Raw genomic sequence first — 14,506 nt, forward strand, 5'->3', positions numbered from 1 at the left:
AAAAAAAAAAAAAAGAGTTAAAATATACTCACTGTCTTTTACCGATTACTAAATATTTATAGTGTTCTAGGCATCTAATAAAAACTAAAACTGCTTTTTGGAGCAGACTGATTTATTCCTATCAGTGAACAGATTGTTTCATGATTGTTTTGTATGTAAGAAGCTGAACTTTGGATCATTTGAGTCCGTTAACAATATAGTACCAGAACACTATAAATATTTGTAATAATTTTTTCATTTAAAACATTCTTTACGGCCTGAAGTGCTTTATTCATGTACTATCTTACTGCTACTTGTAAGAAGTGAGGTAGGGCAAGACCATCTTACATTCTTTACTTTAAAGGATAAGTGAATTGTCCAAAATATCACAGAAAGTCAGCAGCCAGTTAATAGAATTTAGGTAGCCCACTCCCAGCCCAGGGCATTTAGTCAGTTTCTTGTTTTTATTTAATACCATCATATTGTCTCAGAGTATGCTATAATGTTTAAAAAAATGCCCATTCTCTCTAGCTTCAGTTCAAGAGGGAGTGGGAAAGGATATAGACTAAGTCTACCTTCAGTGTCACATTCCTGTGGTTTGCACAGAGAACAAAATGCAGTCTCCACCCAGACCCTCAAACCCACAAACCAGACCACTACTCACCTTCCAAATGCCCTAAGCCTGGGTCTTAACAACATGTGGTCAAACACACTTCCTGGGTTTTACCCATCCAGTAACCTGTCAACTCATCCAGTGGTGGCCAGTAAGTTGAAATCGACATTTCAAGTAGGGGCCATCCAACAACTATAATTTTGTTGAGAGGTAGGTATATATATATACTATGTGTGATTATGAGAAGATTTGCATCTGTAATTATGACAGCCTTAAAGGAACTACATGTAAAATTTTATTGTGAAAAGTAGGAAAGATAAAAATTTCCTTGCTAAAATCAAGATTAAGTATATTGAAGAGTAAGTACTGAGGTTCTGTATAGTGGTGCTTTTATACTTTGCTTTTAAAATCTAATGATGATTTTAGATAATTATGTGGTAATGATTGTTTGTATTCTCTAGATTCTTAGTTTTGTTGTGTTTTTTCTTTTAAAGAATGAAACCTGCATCTGAAATCTGATTAATTTATTTTCACCCATGAAAAACCAAATAGTATCTATTAAAAATTTTAAGGGGTTAACGGTATCACCAATTTTCATAATTGGTATGTGTTATGATAGCCTTAGTAATCTGAAGATGAATGATAATTAAGAAGTCATAATTAATAGAGACTAGGAAAGTAAAATTTCTGATAAGATGGAAGTTTTTTCCCCTTCTGCTTCCCAATTGATTATGCAGAAGCAGTATTACTGAGTGGATAATTGGGAATTTGTTTTCGTCTCATCACTTACCTTCATACTCTAGTTTGTATATATAAAATCAGTAAAACCTGGGGAGGTGGCTGTGGATCATGGAACAGCAAATATAACTTCAAATATACTGTATAGAAATAGCAAGAATAATGTCAAAACTCAAAATAGAGCCCACTCTTGCCCCCTCTCAATTTTATAATTTTAACTGGTATAAAATATAGGGTGCAGTGAGCTGTGATGATGCCACTGATGCTATGATGGTATTCTAACCTGGGTGACAGAGTGAGACTGTCTCAAAAAAAAAAAAAAAAAGAGAAAAAGAGAATATCAGCAAGAACTTGACAATACCATTAATCAACAGGATCTAGTTAATATTTATGTAACACTTCACTCAACTAGAGTACCCAAACACATTGGTGCTCCCTGAACATATACAAGATTGACCATATTCTGGGTTGTAAAATAAGCCTCAGCAAACTTACAAAACTTGAAATCATACAGAGTGAGTTCTTTGACCACAGTGGATTCAAACTAGAAATCAGTAACAGAAAAGTAACAGGGAAATATTCAGACGTTTAGAAATGAAATGACTTGCTTCAAATAATTTGAGTCAAGGAGAAAATTTCAATGGAAAACATTTCAGTGAAGATTACCTTTCAACAAATACATCACAAATGTAAACGAAAATGCAGCATAATTTTTAGTGTGTAACACTAAGTGTGTGCATGTAAAGGTGGGGCACGGTGGCTCAGGCCTGTAATTCCAGCACTCTGGGAGGCCAAGGTTGGCAGATTGCCTGAGCTTATGGTTTGAGACCAGCCTGAGCTAGAGGGAGACCCCATCTCTAAAAATAGCTGGGTGTTGTGGCAGGCAACGTGTAGTCCCAGCTACTTGGGAGGCTGAGGCAAGAACATCTCTTGAGCCCAAGAGTTTGAGGTTGCAGTTGTGGTGAGCTGTGATGCCACGGCACTCTACTGAGGTTGACAAAGTAAAACTCTGTCTCAAAACAGAAAAGATGCATATAAAATCACCAAGCTCCTGCTTCAAGAACCTAGACAAAGATTATCAAAATAAAACTAAAGCAAGTTGAAGGAAGAAAATAATAAAGAGCAGAAATTGATAAAATTGAAAACACAAAATTAACAGAGAAAATTGTAACTTTGACTCAAACTGTATAAAAGCATTTCATGGAACCAAAATATTTATACCCAAATAATATTCTGAAAAAATATTTATAATAAATGCACAAAAGAAAATCAGTGAAAGGGCTATTTTTTTTTAAAGTTTATCAAAATTGATCAAATTCTAGCAAGACTAACAAGAAAAGGAGATTCAGATTATGTCAGGAATGAAACAGGGAGTATCACTTACGACCTTGTAGATATTAAAAGGATAACAAGCCCCTTTGAACAACTCTAAATTAGACAATGTAGATGAAATGGATCAGTTTCTCAAAATACATTAAACTACCACAGCTCACCCAATATGAAATAGGTAATTTGAATAGGTCTACAGCTATTTGGGAAATTGAATCAATAATTAAAAAGATGCCCCAAATGAATGGTTTCACCAGAGGATTTTACCAAGTGTTTAAAGAGGAATTAAGACCAATTCTGCATAACATCTTCCATGAAGTAAAAGAAGAGAAATGTTATCATCAGGGCAAACTGTGTCAAGGACATACAGGATTTCTTTGTTATTCTTCACAGTAATTCTGTGTGAACTTATCATCTGAAAATAAAAAGTTTTATTTAAAAATAGTAACCAGAGGAAAAAAGACATTTTAGTAGAAGAACAAAGATAAGAATGACAACAGACTTTTTAAAAAAATAATACAAGGCAGAAGACAGTAGGTCATTATCTTTAAAATAGGAAAAAGAGACGTAGGCAGTTGGATTCCAGAACATCTAACCTATTTATCTTTGCTGCATCATAAAGATAATAAAAACAAAAATGCATGGAGCAATCCGATAACACTGCCTTTCTTTCTCCTGTGCCTTGGAGAAGTGGAATGGTGCTATAATTCTTTGAAAAGGAAATGAACCAGTGTTCTTCATCCATGATCTGTTTGTCTTCCATTCTCTGTACTTCAACAACTTGTTAAAAAGTAAAATTGGCTAATACATCATTTTACCTGTCAAGCAGATTTATATTTTAGAAGAAAATAAAATAAATGTAGAGGTAACTGTGATATAGGCAGATCTGAATAAGTGTTATAAAAGAAGAATTAAAGTAAAGACCTTTGGAAATTCAGAGGAAGGGTTGAGAAGAGACTTCAAGGAAGATGGACACGTGAGTTTGAGAGTGGAAGAAAAGGAAAGGTCTGAGATTGTGTCCCGATGCCTAGGACAATCACTGGTGCTGTGGTGATGACACTGTAATAAGCTCCTTGACAGCACAGGTTTTGTGTTTGTTGCTTGTCCGCTGGGTTGTATCCTTACTACTTATAGCAGTGCTGGGTACTCAGTAAGTACTCAGTAAATATCTGTGAATGAGTAAGTGAATAGAGAAATTAGTGATTACCAGTTTGCGTTAAGAATGATCTCATAGTGATGTCTGCTTTAGCAGTTAAAACGTGGAATCTAATCCTTACTCAGCCATTAGCTAGCTGTCATCTAGTCCCATAGCTCTGGCTGTCCATTCAGCTATCATAGAGGTAGCTCTCCACACTAGTGGAAAAAGCAATAATGTAGGGGGCATGCTGGTTCAGAACATGAGCCTTGTGACACCTAGTGTAAAATGAGAACTACAAGAGAAATTATTGTTACCGTTGATTTTATGTGTAGAGCCCTTAACTCAGTACTTGATGCACAGAGCTGGGTAACGGGCACCATTGTCTGAACCTGAGTTAAACATTGCCTGTGATCTTGATGAGTTGTCGTACTCTGATACAGCACATTAAAACCATGTTTAAATTACCTCATATAAAAGCTAAATGGTATCTTAAAGATCATCTCACGTCGTTCATTTCATCTGAGACAAGAGTGAAAATGTGACTTGCACAGTTACCACAGCTTGTTGAAGGAAAAAAAAATACGGAGGAAAAACAAAGGTAGTCAGAGACCAAACCAGGTTACATGCCATGGTTTTATGTAAAGTGTGAAAGGAAAAATAGGAAAGAGATAATAATTAGTTGGTCTTTTGAGGGCTTAACTCGGAAGGCTACCTTTGAGGAGTAATCTTATTTTCTAGAAAAAAATGCTATTATTTGGCCTGCTGGATAGCTCTACCTCTATTTCTTATTGACATTTTAAATTCAACATGAAAAAACCAAGTTGAAATCACTACATGTTAAAACTGAAAAGGATCTCACATTGCCTCCAGTTCAATTTCCCATTTTGCAGATGTAGAAAACAGATCCTTCCCTGGGGTGGAGGTCTCTTTTTTATTTATAGCTTTTTTTTTTAGACAGAGTCTCACTATGTTGGTTGCCCATGGTACAGTGCCATGGCATCACAGCTCACAGCAACTGCAAACTCTTAGGTTTAAGTGATTCTCTTGTCTCAGACTCCCAAGTACCTGGGACTACAGGCACCTTCCACAATACCCAGCTGTTTTTTTGGTGGCAGTTGTCATTTTTTTTGGTTGTTGTTTAGCAGGTTCAGGCCAGGCTCGAACCTGCCAGCCTCGGTGTATGTGGCAGGCGCCCTACTCACTGAGCTATGGGCACCGAGCCTTATTAATAGCTTTTTATTGGTAACTTTTTATTGATAGCTCTGTGACCACTTTTGCCTAGGTTGCAGATCATTTCTTTAGGCATAGAGGGAGTCTTTGAAGTTCATCCTGGCTACAAACAACCCTTGCCCTTGTTTACAGTAGCGGCTTCCTTCTTCCCTCCCTCCCTCCCTCCGTCTCGATAGATAGTTGAGGAGAGATCAGGAAAGGGAAAGAATGAGCTCTACCCTGATTGCTTGGCCCCATTGTCCCAGAGGTGAAGAACCGCTGAAATGCCTTAGAGGTTAGGAAGCAGTTTGGAGCCTAACTGGCAGTGACAGTTGGCATGAATGACGACACCAGTGGTGTTTCTGCTCTAGAAGTTCCCCAGTGACTCTAACACATGCCCTGGAGTGATGGTTTTCAATTCTTTCTATAATCTGAGAACTAACAACCAGGCCATCATCACAACCAGGACTTTAATGAACTCTAAGCTGTCATTTAAAACACTCATCAATCACATTTGTTTTTATTTACACAGACAAGCAGTGTTGGTGTGACTTAAGTTGCCTTGAAAAGATAATCTTATTAGTATAGACATAGCCCAAGAAGAAAAGCTCAGCAGTGTTAGAGTTTTTGGTCTCACATGAATCCCTATAATGTTTCGATGAATTTTAAAATACTTGGTGTATTTTTAGTAATTATTTTTATATTATTTTTAATTTTGAATTTTAGTCAGCAACTGATTAAGCCCTGTGCCAGATACTGTGAAGAGATAGAGGGAACATAGGACAAAGTCCTTGCCCTCACATTTGAGTCACCCTGAATACAGAATGAAGAACGTGACCTTTTAGATTTTTTCCATTGTAATTCATTTTACCACCTGAGCTTTTGTATTGTGTAATTTTTAATTTTAATTCACTAATTTGTAAAGCATGTTCATGACTGGAAATTCCGTAATTTAAGGTTGTATGCTTTCTTTCAAATTATTATTAGATTGTAAGACTGGAGAAAGATAAAGAAGAACTGCGTAACCAGCTGCTTAGTGTTGATCTCACAAGAGACAGCAAACGAGTGGAGCAACTTGTTCGAGAAAAAGTTCAATTGTGTCAGAAATTAAAAGGTTTAGAGGCTGAAGTAACAGAATTAAGGGCTGAAAAAGAGAATTCTGATGCTCAGGTAGAAAGTGCCCAAAGAATACAAGTGCGGCAGTTGGCTGAGATGCAGGCTACGATCAGATCCCTGGAGGTAAGGTTTTAATTGCTTCCCAGTAGAGAATGGCATACTTTTTAAAAATGCAATGGACAAGCCTTTACTTTTTAGATTATAAGTGTATGCTCACTAATCTAATGCTTACGCATTTGTGGAATCCCCAGAGTATGTATTCTTTTTGTAAAGATGAAAGCTATTGATTTGTAAGCAGTACTGTGCTACCACGTTTACAAAGGGATATTTGTTCTTTGGGAGTCAAGTTACCTATCTCAAGTGACTTAACTCTTATAATGCCACATAATGGAATACGCAAAATGAAAAATACATATATTAGAGCTTCTGGAGACTAAATCATCTCAAACCAGAAAGAATAATTTCTTCCAAGATAGTATGTTCTTTACATTGGGATTTGAGATCTTAAAATTATAAATCTTATTTGAACAGAAATACTATCTTACATATCTTATGACAGCTTCTTGCCATAGTAGTAAAATTCAGCTTGGCTACTAATACATACAAACCTTTACTGAATTATTTTCCTGAGTTCATTAGAGAAAGTTAAGTGTTGGCAGAGTCAGTCTAGTACTCTTACAAAGGTATTGCTGTTTGAAAATTCTCAGTTTCCATTTTATTCAGATGTGCTTACTCCCCTAGTTCTTAGTGCTTGACTTGTAGCAATTATGCCAATTTAATTTTTTTTCATTTATTTGATGCAGTTCAAAGTGTTTTTTATCCCTCCTTTGGAATGGGTATGAAATGATTTGGGTTGGAGGGAAATTAATGGGCACCTGGTTTGTAGTTAAAATTCAATATCCAACCCCCAAAATTATTTTCCAGCCAACAAGCTGGTACAAGGCATACATTGATACGTTTTGAAGAGTAGAAGTCACTTTTTTATTTTTTGCCTGAAGCGCTGTCAGTATTTATTGGTTTTCTGAATTAAAGTTGTCAATATCATTGGACCTTAGACATGGAGCAGTTCATTTCAGAGTGAGACTGTTTATGTTGCCATCTTTCCACCTTTAATGTATTAATATTTTACATAGTGACAGAATAAGTGAGATGATTGCAGTCGAATATAGTATGTAGTTCCAGTGTGGAACTTCACTGAGTTTGTTTGGAGTGATTATTTTCAGGGCAAGTTGAATGATGACAAAAAGATAGAAGGTTCATCATTTTCAAGAGTCTATATTTAATTTTATCGCTAAGGCGCCAGCCACATACACCTAAGGTGGTGGGTTCGAATCCAGCCCAGGCCCGCCAAAACAACAATGATGGCTGCAACCAAAAAATAGCCAGGCGTTGTGGCGGGCGCCTGTGGTCCCAGCTGCTTGGGAGGCTGAGGCAGGAGACTCACTTGAGCCCAGGAATTGGAGGTTGCTGTGAGCTGTGATGCCATGGCACTCTACCCAGGGGGATAGCTTGAGGCTCTGTCTCAAAAAAAAAAAAATTATCATTTGTCAGATGAAATTAAAATAAGCACATGATAGCAAGTATTTCTTTTTTTAACTTTCTTGGCGTGTATGCCCAGAGAGTATGATTTTATATTTAAAGAAAACAGGTTTTTTCCTCCAAATTATTTGTTACATACACTCATTATCATATTGAAGATACGGATAGTCTCCAACCTAAGATGGCTTGACTTAATGATTTTTTACCTTATGATGGTATGAAAGCAGTATGTATTCATTAGAAACTATACTTTAAATTTTAGGGTTTGTTTTTTGTTGAGAGAGAGTGTCTGTTGCCTAGGCTAGAGTGCTGTAGCACTAGTTCACAGCAATCTCAAATTCCTGGTCTCAGGTGATCCTGCTGTCTCAATCTCTTGAGTGACTGGAACTACAGGCTGCTGCCACAATGCTTGGCTAATTTTTCTATCTTTAGTAGAGACTTGCTATTGCTCAAGTTGGTCTCGAACTCTTGAGCTTACTCAGTCCTCCCACTTCGGCCTCCCAGAGTACTAGGATTACAGGCATGAACCACCATACCAAGGCGAATTTTGGATTTGGATATTTTCCCAGGCTATGATCTGACTATCTTGAGGCTGGGTAGTGGCACCAAACCACAGCTCCTGGTCATCCACATAATCGTGAGGGTAAACCATCTCTACATGGAGCTGTGTTGCCAGATGATTTTGCCCAACTGTAGGCTAATGTAAATGTTCTGAGAACATTTAATACAGGCTAAGCTAAGCTATAATGTTTGGTAGGTATATTAAATGCATTTGGGACTTTGGTACTTTGAATTTGCAATGAGTTTATCAGAATGTAACCCTATTGCAGATGGAGGGCATCAGTGTAAAGTAAATGAGATGATAGAGTTAAGCTGAAGCTATTCCTTTAAATGCCAACATTTTTCATTTTAATTATTTTGAGTAATATTTTTTAAAGCCTTTAGTTTTTTGTCTCTAATTAAAGAGTACAATGAGTGTTACCAACAAGAAATTTTTTTGAAACAGACTTCATTAAGAATTTTAATTATATGAAGAGGTGAAGAGCTTCTTTGCTTATACTTCAGAAGTCTCCAGATGAGTGAGGATTTCTAATTCTTCTCTCTCCCTTACTCCAAAAAAAAATCTCCACTGATTTAGATCTTCAATTTGCACTACTTACTACTGTTGATGAGCTCTCTCTTCTGTCTTGAAATATGCTTTTCCATATCTGCTGTGGCCTGGAAATTCCCCAAAATATTTGTTTTAATTATGTCTGGGTTGAGTTAATAGGTATTAAATTAATAACTTAAGGACTTTCTCTCAGGAGAGAAGTATACGAGCTTTATTTTGCTAGTGGCTATTGATACGTTGTTTGTCCAGAATACCTTTTGTGGCATATTTCCTGGAGCAAATACCTTTCATTTGAATTCTACCACTTAGTTTGAGAAAACTCTTATTATTTTGGTACATGTTAAAATTGTTGAGATTTTGAATAACTTTTTGTCTAATTATATGTGTATTTTAAATAGTGCTTATTTTGTTTTGATAAAGTTGTGAAAAATTATGAACAAATTTTAAAATATTTTGTTTTATTAAAAGGCTGAAAAACAGTCAGCTAAACTACAGGTCGAACGCTTGGAAAAAGAACTACAATCAAGTAATGAACAAAACACCTTTTTAAATACTAAATTACATAAAGCTGAACGGGAAATAAACACATTGACCAGTACAGTAAGTTATTTCATGCTTCTATTTCATTCTTTTAGAATGCTTCATACTATATGATAAAGACATTTTGTTTTTAATAGTTTAGTTCTCTCTACTTTAATCTTATTTTATTATATTGACCTTCCATTAAAGAAATGCATTGACTAGTAGAGTATATCATCTTATGCTGCTTCTTCATTCTTTTTGTTTTTTTCCTTAGAGACAGGATCTTGCTCTGTCACTTAGGCTAGAGCAGCCTGCTCATAGGTCACTATAACCCCAGACTCCAGCCAAATTATTCCACTCTTGTAATGATAAGATACATGTAGATCATGCTGCTAATATTAATTAATTTACTAAAGAAGTATTTATCAGGTACCTACTATGTGCCAGCACTGTTCTAGGAGCTAGAGAAAGAATAGTGACAAAAACAATGTCCCTATTCTCTTAAAGCTTACATTTGATTGAGAGGAATCTGGTGGGAAAGAAAAGGTGGGATAAAAAGTAAATAAATATAAATATATCAGGCAGTATTAAATGCTATTAAAAATAAAGCAGGTAAGGAAGATAGTAAGGCAGAGGGAGTGGGAAGATGCTGTGTACTAAGTGAGCAGACGGAAGGCCTCTGAGTAGATGGTTTCTGAAGGAGGTGAGGAAGCAAAGCATGTCAGTATATGAGGGAAACACAGCAGTGGCTCCCATCTGTAATCCTAGCACTCTGGGAGGCTGAGAAGGATGCAGTGCTGAAGCTCAAGAATATGAGACCACCCTGAGCAAGAGTGAGACCCCATCTCTACTAAAAACAGAAAAACTAGCCAGGTATTGTGGCGGGCACCTATAGTCCCAGCTACTCGGAAAGCTGAGGCAAGAGGATTGGCTTCAAGTCAAGACTTCGAGGTTACTGTGAGCTAGGCTGATGCCATGGCCCTCTACCCTGGGTGACAGAGTGAGATTCTGTCCCTCCCCCCGCCAAATGTAATAATTTGAATATTCCAAAAACATTTTTGTATATAAAGTTTTCCTTAGAAACATAAAGATTTTTCTTCCTCAAATGCAATATGTGTGTGTGTGTGTGTGTGTGTGTGTGTGTGTATACATATGCATATTCTAATAACCAGAAATAGGTTAGCAGTAATAAAAATATGTTATCCTATATTGGCCTCTGAAGTCAAACAGACTAGATTCAGATTCAGTTCTTTCCCTTTCTAAAGGTGTGTGACCTTGGGCATTTCACTTTCTCTTGGAAACTTGAGTGTCTTCATCTGTAAAATGGAACTAATAACCTGCTTTCTAGAGTTATGGCAAAAATTGAGAGACACTGTGCATAAAGAATGTTAATGTGTTTTTTTTTTTTTTTTTTTTTTGAGACAGAGCCTCAAGCTGTCCCCCTGGGTAGAGTGCCATGGCATCACGCTCACAGCAACCTCCAACTCCTGGGCTCAAGCGAGTCTCCTGCCTCCACCTCCCAAGTAGCTGGGACCACAGGCGCCCGCCACAACGCCCGGCTATTTTTTGGTTGCAGCCGTCATTGTTGTTTGGCGGGTCCGGGCTGGGGATTCGAACCCGCCACCTTAGGTGTACGTGGCTGGCGCCTTAGCCGGTTGAGCTATAGGCGCCGAGCCAAGAATGTTAATGTGTTATTATGGGGCTAACAAATAATCACTCAGGCTCAGCGCCTGTGGCTCAAGTGGCTAAGGCACCAGCCACATACACCTAAGGTGGCAGGTTTGAATCCAGCCCAGGCCTGCCAAACAACAATGATGGCTGCAACCAAAAAATAGCCAGGTGTTGTGGCAGGCGCCTGGGATCCCAGCTACATGGGAGGCTGAGGCAGGAGACTCACTTGAGCCCAGGAGTTGGAGGTTGCTGTGAGTTGTGATGCCACAGCATTCTACCCAGGGTGACAGCTTGAGGCTCTGTCTCAAAAAAAAAAAAGCCAACAACAAATAATCACTCAAATATCAGCCATTATTAAGACTTAGGTCATTTCTAAGAATTTGGAAATAGACTCATTGGTTTCTGAGTCAATGAAATCGTTGGATTTTCTGTAAGGGTAGCATTATATAGAATGATCTAAAACAGGATGGCCCCAGGATTAGAAGGCACTCCCTATAGCCTAGTAGAAATATATGAATTTATCTAAAGGAATAATGCATTCATTATAAATTCCTTAGCCAACTAATTGTTTGAGAAGACCAAGAGATAGTATTTATGAGAGATGGGAGAAAGAATTTTAGTCAGTAGAATTTATTCTGGTGCTATTGAAAAGATTATTCTTAATGTGGAGATGAATAAACCAATCTGTTTTAGTCTGTGGTCATGAGAGAATTCATTCATCTCCGTCAGTCTGTTCTGATTCCATAATCACCAGGCAACCTTCTTAACTGTTACTTGACTTCCCAGTGTAATTTTTTTTTACAGGGAGAGGAGATACTAATCCTTGAGATTTACAAATATTTTAGTTATTGTTATATTTTTTCCTCCTAATTACTAAATTGGCATTGTGATTTTATAGCTCACTCTTTTTAAACTTCATTAATGTGAGTCTGACCTTGAGAGTCTTCTTCAAGCGTGGTGACAAAATTGGATTTCTGTGCCTGAAAGGCTAAAACCATAGTTCTAAATGTATTGGATGTTACCTGTGGGAGATAGTCTACCCCGATTTTCTCATGGCAAACAAATACTGTATTACATTTGCATTATATGTCTAGTGACTCTTTGAATTTCTTTTTTATAGTTTACATTACAGGGGTCCTCAAACTTTTTAAACAGGGAGACAGTTCACTGTCCCTCAGACTGTTGGAGGGTTGGATTGTGGGGCCCCGGGACGAGTCAGTTGCTAAGCAGGACAGGCAGTGGCGGCAAAAACACCCGGAGGTCTGGATAAATGTTTTAGGCAGGCTGCGTGTGGCCTGCAGGCTGTAGTTTGAGGACACCTGGTTTACAAAGTATTTTTGTAGCCAGTATCTATTTAATTCAATAGACATGGCTGGCACTAAAAAGAATAAGTGAAATTTAGGCAAATAGAATTTTTAATTGTCAAAATATTTTAAGTGCAGTCAGGTAATTTGTAGGTTGAAATTCATATATATTTAGAAATTAGAAAGTACCATTTTGGAGCAGGTAATGAAGTGAAATAGAAAAGTCCTGGGTTTCAGATCAGATGATGCTGTCTTTGAATCCTGACTCATTGAGTTCACACACCACCTGTGTGACTTCTGGTTTGCATAACTTTTAAATGGGGACAATACCTATCTCATGGGATTTTTGTGACTATTAAAGATAGTGTTCAACACACCAAATATTGGCTGGTGAAAATAACAGTGACAATGATTATAGACTAGTGATATCCTTAAATAAGAAAATGAAACATAGAGAATACAGAATTTTTAGCCCATTGACTAGTTTGTTCCTCACTGTATCAATAACTGTGTGTAACCTTAGGTGAGTTACTTAACATCGTTGGGATCTAATTTCCTCATAGGTGAAAAGAGGTGTTGTTCTAGCTGACCTCTAAGAACACTTCCAGCCTACTAAGATTGTGTAAGTCCTACTGGAAAATGAATTAATAATTTAGTTCTTGATTAACTGTAAGTAGCTTATTTATATATTCAACGAATACATATTAAATGCCTAGAATTATAGAGTATACAAAAAATAGATATAAGACACAAAAAAGTAAATTTAGAATGTAGGGAATTCTCTCATGCTTTTCTTCCAATTCCAGTGTAAATTATTTATTTATTTTTGAGACAGAGCCTCAAGCTGTTGCTCTGGGTAGAGTGCTGTGGCATTACGGCTCACAGCAGCCTCCAACTCCTGGGCTCAAGCCATTCTCTTGCCTCAGCCTCCCAAGTAGCTGGAACTACAGGCGCCTACCACAACACCTGGCTATTTTTTGGTTGCAGTTGTCATTGTTGTTTGGCAGAACCGGGCTGAATTCGAACCTTCCAGCTCTGGTTATATGGCTGGCCCCTTAGCTGCTTGAGCTACAGGCTCTGAGCCAATATAACTTATTTTTAATTCTGTAAAAATAATACCAAGTAACCAGTATTTCTAACATGTTGTTCTGGACCTGAGTAGAGAGACTGGCCTCCTGGAATAACTGGAACCATAGATGTAGCGATAGGACATTGGATATACTGGGCTTCTACTGAGACTTCTCTCTTGGGCATCACCGAGTATTTTTCCTAAGCTTCAAGGCTCACCTGTGTGCTGAGCCTGAATCTTGTCTTTTTTCTGTACATATACTCTCTCTCTTTTTTTTTAATTGAATGGTAACTATGTACATTAATGCACTTCTGGGGTACAGTGTGGGGTTTTCACACACAATCCGAAACGCTTCCATCAAACTGGTTAACATAGCCTTCATGTCATTTTCTTAGTTATTATTTTAAAACGTTCACATTCTACTCTTAGAAAGATTCACTTGTACCCTTGTAAGATAAACCTCATGTACATACACTCTTTATCGCTCTTTTTAGAGTTTGAGCATAGATGATTTCTCCTATTTTGCTGAAGGAAGAACAGCAGTTTAGTATAGAATTATTTCTCTGAGCTTGTTTATTAACACACACTTTAAGAGTTGCTTGTCTTTTTAAAGGTACACTTGCATTATTTTGCATAGAAACGGAATATTAAAAACCATCCTTCCACTTTAGAGAAACCAAGTTTCATTTTAAATCTTGCATATCAAAAGATTCCATTGGAAGGACAAATTTTATAATAATATTTCAAACATGACTGTCACAGTTTTCTTTGCAATATGAAATTTTCATCAACATTTTGCACTTCTAGCAAATGGTTGTTTGCAATGCAAAGGAACACCTGGAGTGTGTTTGTCTAAATTATTCAAATTTGTAAATGTTGTTAAATTTTAGAAAAAAGTTTTACCAGTATGACTATCAATCTTGCATTAGAAGGTATTACCAAAGATGGCTTGAAAATCACCTTAAAGATATTTCACAGTGAGGTATATTATTCTAGTTACCCCTGGAGGTTTTTGACCTTTGGAATATCAATAAAAAATAGTTTTAAGGAAGCTGTGCCACAGAGTTATCCTTTTTTAGCTAAATTAGTGAGATCATACTATTATAGAACTTTGAAAAAAAATCGTAATTTCTATATCATCTCTTTGGAATTTGCTTCCGCATCTTCT

The 14,506-nt window shown here is 37.0% G+C and overlaps 1 protein-coding gene across 3 annotated transcripts in view; it reads left to right on the top strand.

Annotated features, from left to right (window-relative positions):
- CEP83 (centrosomal protein 83) overlaps positions 1 to 14,506 on the top strand; it is a 110,630-nt gene that overhangs the window by 47,445 nt on the left and 48,679 nt on the right. For all 3 annotated transcript variants that reach the window (XM_023509436.1, XM_023509437.1, XM_003783348.3), the window contains 2 exons: positions 5,994 to 6,245; positions 9,241 to 9,372. In XM_023509436.1, the coding sequence (XP_023365204.1) occupies positions 5,994 to 6,245; positions 9,241 to 9,372 (384 nt within the window). The remainder of the gene's footprint in view (positions 1 to 5,993; positions 6,246 to 9,240; positions 9,373 to 14,506) is intronic.

Source organism: Otolemur garnettii, unplaced genomic scaffold (assembly GCF_000181295.1).
Source record: "Otolemur garnettii isolate 467f Iridium unplaced genomic scaffold, OtoGar3 scaffold00007, whole genome shotgun sequence".
Classification (NCBI taxonomy): Eukaryota; Metazoa; Chordata; class Mammalia; order Primates; family Galagidae; genus Otolemur; species Otolemur garnettii.